General features: G+C 45.5%; 1 protein-coding gene across 17 annotated transcripts in view; it reads right to left on the bottom strand.

The window, feature by feature from the left end:
* Window positions 1-280: 280 nt before the first annotated feature.
* SCRIB (scribble planar cell polarity protein) overlaps window positions 281-11,685 on the bottom strand; it is a 69,444-nt gene continuing 58,039 nt past the window's right edge. For 12 of the 17 annotated variants that reach the window (XM_078153850.1, XM_078153856.1, XM_020994771.2 and 9 more), the window contains 6 exons: window positions 11,369-11,557; window positions 8,635-8,798; window positions 8,312-8,349; window positions 7,684-7,758; window positions 1,465-1,516; window positions 281-1,313 (listed from right to left, as the gene is read on the bottom strand). In XM_078153850.1, coding sequence (XP_078009976.1) covers window positions 1,168-1,313; window positions 1,465-1,516; window positions 7,684-7,758; window positions 8,312-8,349; window positions 8,635-8,798; window positions 11,369-11,557 — 664 coding nt within the window. In that variant the 3' untranslated portion in view covers window positions 281-1,167. The remainder of the gene's footprint in view (window positions 1,314-1,464; window positions 1,517-7,683; window positions 7,759-8,311; window positions 8,350-8,634; window positions 8,799-11,368; window positions 11,558-11,685) is intronic. The other 5 variants (XM_020994772.2, XM_078153853.1, XM_020994779.2 and 2 more) reach the window with 4 other exon arrangements.

Genomic DNA, 11,685 nt, shown 5'->3' with positions numbered 1-11,685 from the left:
CCTGGAGGAACCAGTGGGTCAGTTAAACATTACTCATGTACCTGTAGTCCCAAGAGCTGAGGAAAAGTGAGGCTTGGTACTGAAGGCTCAAGATAGCTACCACTTCTTTTACTCTTTGCTCACTCCAGCACCTCCTGGCAAGACTCATCTCTTCCCACTGCTCCAGGTGATTCTCCAGGGAGATTTCTTGACTTACACTAACCCTAACCTAGTTCTGATTGGGAAGACCTGGAGCTCTTCAACACTATATAGTAGCAGGGGACAGAGAAGACAGATGCAATAAAATGTAAAGTAAACTTTATTATCCTTAAACCACAAAATAGATTTCTTTGGTTGTACAAATGTCACTAGTTACAGTCTTGATGCTAGCTTCCCTGGCGTGTGACACGCCCAGTACCAGGTTTTTTTTGGGGGGAGAGGGGAAGTGAGGGGGGGGTGGTAAGGGAAGACACAAGTTAGTTACTGAAGCTGAGCCAGGGGGCTCCCAACAGTTTGAGTTAAAATGCTAAAACCGAGTTAGAAAAAACTCCCAGGGATGCGGGGAATGGGGAGGGGGAGCAATGAACAATGATTTGTGATAAATGCCTGCCCCACCACCACCCCCAATCAAAGGGAAACCAAAATCCTATTAAAATGATCCAGTTTCGTGGGGATAGGAGGTCACCATTGATTCAGCTCAAAGGAATAGCCACAGCTGGGGGGAAAGGTCTGAGGCCGAGGGCTGAACCTGCTCATCCCTACCCCAGGGGGTCAAACATGGAGCCCAGACAAAGCAGCATCCACTGTGACCCTACCATTGGCTGGTTCCCTTACACACCAGATCAGACACTGAGGAAGGGGCCAGCACAGTGTGGCTGGTGTTAGGGTACAGACTTTTGCTCTCTCATTCCCTAGACACAATTTACAAACTTCCCAACATCCATAAGCTCCTTCGGTGGGGATGGGGGAAGAAAATGTGCCCTGGGAGTCTAGGAGAGCATGGGATCTAGACCCTTTTCTTCCCCCCTACTCCAGTTGAGTTTATGGGGCCAAGAGGTCCCCGCCACTCCCCTCAAACCTCTTGGGGTTTTAGGAGGGCGTGGCTTCAGGTTCCTCTCCCCTTTTTGGAGAGCCTAAGAGGACACAGGGTCCAAGGCCCTCCCCCATTCCTTCTCCCCTTTAGGGGGCCTAGGAGGGCACAGGGTCCAGGCCACGTCGTTCATGCCGAAGTTTTCGACGGGTACTGCAGAGAGTTACTTCCTCCAGGGCTGTAGGATTGGGTCCAGGGGGCCCCAGCAACACTTGCTCTACCTCTCCATCCTCTTCCTGGAGGCCTGAGAAGGAAGTGTGGGTCAAGGCAGGTCTGGGCAATCCCATGGCCTTTTGGGATTGGGGTGGTGGTGGCAGGAAGAAGAATCCAATAGCATGAAGGATAAGAGAATCAATTTTTCCCCTTTCCTTCTAACCCCTAATCCCAGGACTCACCAGGACTGAGGCTGTCTTCCAGGTATTTCAGGTCCTCTGGCAAATCTGGAGACTGAAATAAACAGTGATAAGGAAAGGCTGGAGGAGGAGCTAATAACAAGTTATGACTGAATACTTTTCTATCTAGAAAAACTATTGCAGGTAGGCCCTCTTCATAATCAATCCCACACTAAGGTCTTCAGCCCAGCATACCAGACAATTATTTTAATTTCCAGCATCCTCAAAATGCCCCACCTGAACCACTGGTCCTGTTCCATATCCTAATCCTTAAAAGCGGGTAAGGATAGAGAAGAGTAAGGACATGCTAGCTACCATTAGAACCTGTGTTAACTCTTGTCAGCTCTCATTGTAACGCAAAAGGAGGAAGGTGAGAATCAGAGGGGGGATAAGATAAAGTGAGAATCTTCTTGCCATCTGGGAGTGGACTCTGAACCCTAGTCTCAAGGATGAGACTTTGAGGGTAGCACAGGGCTCAGAGAAGAGTTCACATGAACCAATAAACCACCCTCAAAAAAGTGGTGGTCAAAGGTATCCAATGAATAACAGTCTTTGATAAGAGGAAAAGATGAAAGAGGTAATCACAAGGCTGTTCCAAAGTTGAAGGTGATGGGCTTCTTCTCAGAGCTCTTCAAGCAGATGCTGACTATTTCTAGCACTTGGGCTTCGATCAGCTGACAGCTATGATCCCTCAAATTCTATGACTCTGACCTTTGAAGAGATGTAACAAGTTCCTTCCATAGAATGGGCTGCACTTTTTACAGAGCACATTTATAACTTCACAGAAGTTGAAGAGGGATTCACAGATGACATCAAGATCAAAGCCATTTGCTACTGGACTCAGGAAGAAGTGTCATGGTGGTAGATGGCTGTCTGCTGAGAGGTACAGAGGCAGCATGTGAAAATATGGGTAGATTGTTGCTGATGTCTAATGGGTAGCCTTAAAAAAAAAAAGCCCTGATCTTGTAACTTCCCTTCCAATATTCCTTTCTTCAGCACACCTTGAACATTAAGTCTCTTATTACCTTTCCCCCCCAGGTTTAAATTCTCTTCCTCCAACTCCTCTCTCCTGTCCCCCCGCCCTGCCTCCCTTTTCTGCCCCTGCATTAAGAAAGCAAGAAAAAGATACCTACATTGGCTAGGTTAAAACAAAAAAGCTTCAATCTTCATGGAATCCATCCTCTGTGGGCTGTTCTAGTAACTGTGGTTACTGACTGTACTGATGAGAGATCCTAAGTCTTTCAAACTCGTTTGTCTTTACAACACTGTTGTTGCATAAATTGTTTTCCTGGTTCTGCTTACTTCACCTTGCATCAGTTTATATGAGTCTTCCTGGTTTTTTCTTCTGAAAGCATCCCTTTCATCATTTCTTACAGCACAACACCATTTTCATTATTCTGAATGCTTTTAAAAAATTGTATCACTTCCAGTACAAATGTTTTTTGTTTTAGGTATGTGGTCAGGTCCACTGTATGTATGAAGTTAGGTTCTCCCTTGCCAACTTCATCGTATATCCCTGCTACTTCCTCACAAACCAGCAGTGTAGTGGATAGAACTGGACCTCCTGGACTTGGGGTCAGAAAAACCTGAGTTCAAATCCATTCTTAGACACTTATTAGCTTTGTGACTCAAGCAAGTCACTTAAGCTCTCCACCCCATTTATCTGTAATAACAGCACCTAACATTCCAGAATTTTTGTGAAGATAAAAATGAGTCAATATTTGTAAAGCACTTTAAAAACCTTAAAGGGTTACATGCTGGTTATGATTATTATTGTTGTTACAGTACATAAAGCACTATAATGAAACAACATGTGGTTACATGGTCATCATTGCTAAGAACAGATCATAATTAAAATGGGGATAGATGTGCTCCTTTCCTAGTCTGTTGTCCTCTTCCCAGGTTCATCTACAATGCTTTTAGGAGGACCTAGCTTCACTGGCTCTCATGCTGAGCTCTCTGAAAGCTTGTTTTTCCCTTAGGTTCTTTACTCGGTCTTGTCCAGTACTATTACTCGTCACTTTCTATTCTCTGCCATAATGTTTTGCCGACGAGCTGTCCTCTAAACCACCGAGGCCTAAGACTGCCACGTCGGTCAGCCTGGTGTTTGCCGAAATGCTGGGGCTCTTTTTTAGCCTCCTTGTTGCTTTTGCCTGAGTCACACTTCTCTAATAAACTGTGGCATTCAGAGTTCAAATTTACTTTTGTCACTTGGCCCAGTTTTTGGAGTTGACACTTGTTTAAACAAGTAAGGCTGGAGCAATAGTGACCTGAAGACACACACACAGCTGGTTCAGAAATGACTTCCATGTGGTTAATGTTATTTCCTGTCCTTTAAGAGAATCTTGTGTGTGAGACGTAATTTTTGCTGCTTGTTTCCTCCAGTAATTTTTAACTCTTCTTAAAGAAAAGATTCATGATGTACAAGTGAAAACCTTTTGATCAGTTAAATTTTGATCACCTTCATTTCTTTTTTTTCTTTTTTTTTGGTGAGGCAATCAGGGTTAAGTGACCTGCCCACTGTCACACAGCTAGTAAGTGTCAAGTGGTGGTCTGAGACCGGATTTGAATCCTCCTGGTTCCAGGGCCGCAGCTCTATCTGCTGTGCCACCTAGCTGCCCCTCACCTTCATTTCTTGATTTTGAACGGTATTTTCCAGAATTTTTTGCCATCCTCCCCATCCTTTTTTTGGGGGGCTAAGTGACTTGCCCAGGGTCACACAGCTAGTAAGTGTCAAGTGTCTGAGGCCAGATTTGAACTCAGGTCCTCCTGACGCCAGGGCTGGTGCTCTATCCACTGCGCCACCTCGCTGCCCTCCCCTGCCCAAATTTTTGCTAAATGTACCACATCATCAATGTATTGACTACACTGAATACTAAACACATTAATTTGTTTGAAGGCTCTCATCAGGTTCCTCAGAGAACTTCTCTACTTTACCATCAAAACAGCTGTCACAAGCTGGTAACTTGGCTTGTCAGGCTTCTCATGAACAAGCTAGTTGAACAAGTGTTCCACGTTTACTGCTGCCTATCGGTTCACAATGAAAGCAGCTCTGCCAATTCACAGAAGCATCATAGTGGAAAAAGCGCCGGATCTGGAGTCACAGGAGCTAGGTTCAAACTCTAACTGTCACCTCCTGAATGACTGTGGACAAGCCAGTTAACTTCCCTGGGACTCAGGCTCCTCATGCGAGGCTTGCGCTTGATGGACATTAAGGCCCTTCTAGCTCTAAATCTATGACCCCATGAATCCTTTTATTTCTCTTTCTGAGGAGAACCTTTGAGCCACCCTTCCATTCAGCTGCGACTTCTTTGCCTTCTGATTTCAGTTACAGCAAGAATCTGTATACGGGTGTGGTTTAGGTCTTTCACTAATGTAATCTAAACATCTCACACAGAGTCCCAACAGCAGATGTCCCGAGAACTCCGATTCTTGCCAACTTCTTTCCCTACCCTACCATTGGCACACGGTATGAACAGAGATGAGCCAGACTCAGGTTTTCTCTGTATTTACTGGTTTCCTTGGTCATCAAATAGCCACCCTGCTGCAGCTGAGCAGCTCCATACCAGGCTGGTCCATAGACAACAAACTTAAGTCTGTCACCAGAACCATGTTCAAAATCGTCTGGCTCTGGGGCAGCTAAGTGGTGCAGTGGACAGAGCACTGCCCCGAAGTCAGGAGGACCTGAGTTCAAATCCAGCCTCAGACCAAACACTTGATACTTACTAGCCGTGTGACCCTGGGCAAGCCACTTAATCCCAACTGCCTTAAAAAAAATCCTCTGGCTCCTCAGAGGAGCCCATGATATATATATGTATATATATGAATTTTAAAAGATACACAGCAAATAGAACTGAGCATGAATACATGCAGCGAGGTGGCACGGTAGATAGAGTGCCAGGCTTGGAGTCAGGAAGACTCATCTTCCTCAATTTGAATCTGGCCTCAGACACTTACTAGCTGTGTGACCTGGGCAAGTCACTTATTCCTGTTTGCCTCAGTTTCCTCATGAGTTAAAATGAGCTGGAGAAGGAAATGGCAAACCACTAGTATCTTTGAATATAATGTAGACCAGAGAGAAGGCAGGTGCCCAATTCTTTTTTTTTTCCAATTCTTATTTTTGCTGCTTCTTCTCTACTAGGAGAATGAAATTAGTTTCAATGTAAGTGAGGAGACAAGAAAAGCTCACCTGGACACTCTCAAGTTTAAAGTACTAGGTTCTAGTGAATAACTATACCCATTGGTAATGAAAGAACTTACAGGCAGAACTACTGAGTTGCTTTAAATAATTGTTGAAAACTTTTTTAAGAAGAGCGATAAATAGCTATTAAATAGATATTCAAAAAGGGGGAAGCAGATTGATTTTTCAAACTATAAGTGGATGAAACTGACTTCAATTCCTGTCTCACAAGGCAAATGCAATATTATGCAGCCTTAAGAGAAGCAGAATAGAGCAGGGGAATGATAGAAGGGAGGGGGTAATCAGAAGCAAACACTTCTGAGGAGCGACAAGGTCAAAAGAGAGAACAGAACAAACGGGGTGGGATAGGATGAAGGGAAATATAGTTAGTTTTTCACAACATGACTACTATGGAAGTGTGTTGCATGACTACACATGTATAACCAGTATCGAGTTGCCTGCCTTCTCAATGAGGGTGGGTGGGGAGGGAGGAAGGGAGAAAATCTGGAACCCAAAATTTTAAAAACAAATGTTAAAAAATGTTTTCACACGCAACTGGGAAATAAGATATACAGGCAATGGGATGTAGAAATCTATCCTGCCCTATGGGAAAATAGAAGGGGAAGGGAATAAGAGAAGGGGGATGTGTGTGACAAAATGGAGGGCAGATTAGGGAAAGAAGTATTCAGAATGCATGCTGTCTTGGGGTGGGGGGGAGGGGCAAGACGGGGAGAAAATCTGGAACTCAAAATCTTGTGGAAGTGAATGTCGAAAACTAAAATTAAATAAATCAATAATAAGCGAAGCAGAATAACTAGAATGAGGCAGGTGGCAATACCACTGTACCTGTCTATGTCCTAGTTGGATCACATCTGAAGCTACTGTAGGGGCCATGTTTTAGGAAGGATATTGACAAACTGAAACATGGTCAATGGGCAACCATGATGGATACAGGAACTCAAAACTATGTCAAATGATGCTGAAGAAACTGAGTATGTCTTATCTTGAGAAGCCTCGTTTGGGTTGGGGAAAGAAGGAGAAAAGGGAGAAAGACAGCTGTTTTTAGGGATCTACAGAGCTTTTATGTGTCAGAGAGATTAGACTTTTGGGGAGAACCAAGATCATTAGGTAAAAATTATAGGAAGGCAGATATTAGCTCAATATGAGGAAGCAATTCCCCTAACAACTAGACCTATCCCACAGTGAAATGGGTGGCAAGTTCCCTATTGAGAGACTCAAACAAAAACTGGATGACCACTTGTCTGGGGTGTTATAGAGAAGATTCTTGCTCAAGTAAAGGGTGGACCTAGAAGAGGTAACTAGGCACTGGGAATAAAAACATAATGAATTGAAACAATCCCACAAAGGGCTTGTGATGGGTAAGAGTACCTTGGAGAGACAGTGAGAAGACAGATAGGGCTGCCTTTCTTCTAAGAAGTGTGCCCTGAATTCCAGGCTCAAATGGCAGTATAGTGGGCTCAGAGCACAAAAGTCAAGATGTAGAATGTAGTTATTAAAGAACTAGAGGCCTAAAAATCACATTCAGATCCTGACATTCATTCTATGAAGCAATTTTTCTGTGAAAATTTTTGTACCTTTATTACATTTGTTGCCTACCCCCAACCGGGGGGGGGGGGGGAGAGGAGACTTGTTTCCCTATGTTTAAAAATAGTAACCACTCTCAGTTCTCCCCCTTCCCTATCAGGGCTGTGTGCAACCTCAGGGACAGGAAGGAAAGAGACACATAGAATATATTCAGTTCTGCAGTGGCCTAGAAGGAAGCCTGGGTGGTAGACTAGGTAGTGGAAGCTGGGATGGAACAGGTCGGGTAGCCTAGGGCCTATAAGTCTCTCTGACAGCTAATGTGGCAACAGTCCCATGCTTAAGTTATGGGAAGCAGGAACAGAGACACTAGGGCAGAGCAAAGGGATGGGACAACTAAGAGTGTCCTTGGGGAGGAAAAACAAACAGCAGTGCGTGGAAATAGGAGGGACAGACAAAAGCATAGTCAAAGAAGGGATGACAGACAAATCTGCTGGTACCTGGATATCATATACAGGCCTGGAAGAAGGAAGAGCAGCAAATTCCCGGTAGTCAAACTTCTTTTCAGACAAGGACTGGAGGGGACAGCAACAGCGTGAAAGAGAGGGGGGAGGGGGAGAGTTTGGAAGGGGAAAGGAAAGAGAGACAGGTATGAGAAAAAGGCTGCTCAAGGCCAAAATAGTTAGGGCTAGGAAGGTCACTGCTCTTACTACTGAAGGAACTCTGATGACATGGTGAGGGACAGAGTAGGTCAGTGGGTGTACGTGTGGGGGAGGAGGGGTGGATGCAGCTAATGTTTTGGCCCCATTGGAAGTTTTTCCTTGGATATTACCATCCCTCTTGACCACCTCCCTCCACCCCTGGATCCCAATTCAGATTATGTTTCTCAGATCAGGACTTCTGGGGGTGATGTCATGACTTTGGAAACACGGACCTATACAGAAACAGAAAAAGTCATGGGAAAGAGCCAGGGAGGGGGGAAACAGTAGATATAGAAAAAATAAACACAAGAGTGAAAAACATTAGAGGCAGCAATAGAAAGGCAAAAGATAAGGGGAGTGAGGAAGACAGAAAATGATATAAAGGGGGAGGGAAATGTTGAGATACAAGGACAAGACTCATCCTTACCAGCCTGCCAGGGGAGGTGACAATCCTGGGGCTAAGATCTGGGGGAAGATAAGAAGAAAGATTAGTTAGTGCCCCTCAAATGGCTCTCCATTCTCTTTTTTTTTTTAATTTAAAAAAAAATTTTTTTCCCCTCCATTCTCTAGGTGACAGTGATTCATCCTCTCCCTCTTTTCCTCTCCCTGTGCCAAATTATGCCTCCCTCTACACCTAGAAAGACTTATCTTTGACTCCTTACTTGGATTGCCAGTCAGTCCTGTTTTTTTAATGCTGTTGTCAATTCTCTGATCATTCCCAACCCCCAGGCCCAGATAATCCAAACTAACCACCTTCCCCACCCCTACCACCTTCAAGTGGTGTTGGTGAGGGAGTGGGTGCAGGTGAGGGGGCCTCTGTCAGCTGGCCAAGGGGACTCCGTTTTCCCCTTCCTTCTTGAGATTTGGCGATGACCATCTGGGCTCGTAGGGCATCCTGTTCCAGGGACTTCATCCTGGAAAGAAAGAGTCAAGGTGGAGAGGGTAGACAAGAGTTAGGACTGGGCTCTTCCTTAACCCCAGCCCACTCAGGGCCACGGACAAGAAAAGATCCAGAGGTGCTAGGGAGCCATGGCTTCTCCCCGTCCCATAGCCCCCATGGAGTACCCAAACCCTGGCCCAGAACCTAAGGCATGCAGCTGGGAGGCAGAGCCATGCACACCTTGGGGCAGGACTTCCTGGCCCAGCTCGGGGGGTAGGTCTGAGTGGAAGACCCTGCTGGCGGGCCCGGTAGAGTCTACGGGCCAGGTCCTGCTCGTAGTCCCTAAGGCTGTCGTCCAAAGTTGAGGGTCTGGGGGTCATGGGGATAGAGGGACAGAGACAGAAAGCAAGTGAGAGACAGAGAATAGAAAACAATGCAACCAGGCCAGGGCCCTTTGGGTCAGTTAAGGACACAGTAAGGCCAGAGAACTGGAAGGAAGACCAAAATAAAGCAAGGAGAAAACAGAACAGGATGCAGAGGAACCCAATTTCCACGCCCTGCTAATAGTCACAGCCAATCACAGTCACTCATGTTGTCTTATACTGGCTCTGACTCTAGAATCTAGCCCCACATTTAGGAGTCAAAGAAGGTTTCAGCTTTAATAAAAATAAATTTAAAAGGCAGTATGTGACCAAGGACAGGTTCTTAAACCTAAACTGGCAACCAAATAGGGACACAAAATTCTGGAAAGACTTAAAGAGCTATGGACACCTGGGCATGGCACTTTTTGAGGCACACAGAGTGACCAGAAGCCCTTCCCCTCCCAGTGTTACCTCTCTTTCATGTATACTCTCAAGTCACCAACCCTGCCCCCAGGTAAGGAATGTTCTTCCCTGAAGGAACACTGTGTATCTTTTGTCCTGGTAACAGCTCAGAGAAGAGCTAGAGTTTTCCACAAGGGATACATTGGGATATCACAAATGTTCAGAATTATTAATGAGGCTATTAACATAAGGAGGCCCACAGTGTCACAGCTAGACAGTGAACCTCAGGTCAGGAAGGGAAGAAACAAGAGGTAGTGAGGGGGTATCCCAAGTCCCAGAAATGAGAAAGGAAACAGAACTAAACCAAGTTCCTAAACCAAGAGGAATAGCCAAGGATAGAACTATACTTGGACCCAAAACATTGCGGATTTAGAGGACAGAAGATACTGGATTGGCCTTGAATAGCTCAGACCCAACGAGAGACAGAATTGTCACGACACATTAAGTGAAAGTTTACATAGAGGCTGGGAAAGAAGAGAGAGCAAGGGGACAGGGATTCTTTGGGCCAGAGGTGAAATGAACCAGCAAAAAATGGGGATACTGAAAGAAAGGAATGTAGTATCAGAGTGATTTGGTCCTGAAGCTGGGAAGAGTGGCAACTGGGAACCAACAAAAACAGTCAGAAACACTGCTGAGGGCAATGAGGATATAAGATGAACGTTTGGGTAATTGTGCTTTATTGCTGTAACGAGCCATCCTGTCCACATTCTGTACTCTGAAATACCTCAACCATTAGCATAATAGCTGGTGTGCTGAAGACACTGGGCCAGAAGGCACAAGGCTGTAGCTACGGTCCTATACTGAGAAGTGGTCAGAAGCTACATTTCTGAGGTCTGACTCCTAGGGCAGAGGCAGAATTAGATTTAGAGAACCAGAGCCCCAGAAACCCAATAGTGTACTTGGTACCCTACAATAATCTCTCTTAGTCAATCTCATCTTCCAATCTAAGGCTAACTCCTACAATATTACACCACTGACAATCACCCCCAGGCTTCAGTATACTCTTCCAATAGCCATATTCTTCAAGAGTCATGCACATCTCAATCACACTCCAACTCAAATACTTCTAAAAGTCATCACTCGATAACTGCATCCTTCTGCACTCATTTTCTCTACTACACTCTACTCCAGACATCACGAGTCACACATGTATAAGGCATGCCTCCCACCGTTCATTCAAGTATTAAGTGCACTTATGCCTACAGAACCACACTATCATAGCCATCATACCTCTCCTACAGCCCCACACCCAATAATATTCCCCTGAAGTCACTTCATCTCAACCTTTCTTTTGGTCCCTATTTGTGACTGCATTGATATAGGAAAATCCTGATGAGGAAACTGTCTTAACAAAGCAGAATGACAACTATTCTGTAATAAACAGCCATGGGGAAATTACAGTGACTTGCCCAGGGTCACAGAGCCTGTCAGAAGTAGGACTTGAACCCAGGTCTTCCTTATTCTAAAGCCAGCTTTTTATGCACATTACCATGCTCTCAGCTCAAATATTATATATCCAAGTAGTTGAGTGCTGAAACAAGCCATCTCTTACATTCAAAGCACCTATCATTCCTCCTAATCCTAAGCTAAGCCTAAACTAATGTGGTGCTAACCAAAGGAATTCCTTCTGACCTGCTGGCATTCTAACCAGCAGAGTAAGGCTAACCGTGCAGCAAGTCCAGCAGAGACCAGCTTTCTTTTTCCCCTTGGGGTCAAGTTGCCTTGAGGTACCATGGGGGAGGGGTGGGGCTATACAGGAATCTGGAAGGGGGTCAGGCACCTGGCTGCCCGCCAGAGTGCCCTCTTCTCTGCCTCCAGAGCTCGTCGTTCAGCTGGGGACAGCTCCCGTTCAGGCCCACTCAGGAGTTCTGGACTCTGCATGCGCAATCGCTCCTGCTGCCGTCGCTCAGCCTTAGCTGTCCGGACTGGGGCGCCCAATTCCCCGCCCCCCAATGACATGGGGCTCAGCCTGTAGGTGACACAAGGATCTACCTGAAGAATACTCAATGCCAAAAAGGCAGCAAGAAAGTTGATACCATTCCCCAACTCCTAGGCTCTCAGTATGAAACAGATGCCCCAAACCTGGGCCCCAGATCC

This window comes from Phascolarctos cinereus, unplaced genomic scaffold, assembly GCF_003287225.1.
Source record: "Phascolarctos cinereus isolate Bilbo 61053 unplaced genomic scaffold, phaCin_HiC Scaffold_4;HRSCAF=312, whole genome shotgun sequence".
Taxonomy (NCBI): domain Eukaryota; kingdom Metazoa; phylum Chordata; class Mammalia; order Diprotodontia; family Phascolarctidae; genus Phascolarctos; species Phascolarctos cinereus.
The sequence above is the reverse complement of the archived record's forward strand: the minus strand, read 5'-3'. Positions and strand labels throughout refer to the sequence as shown.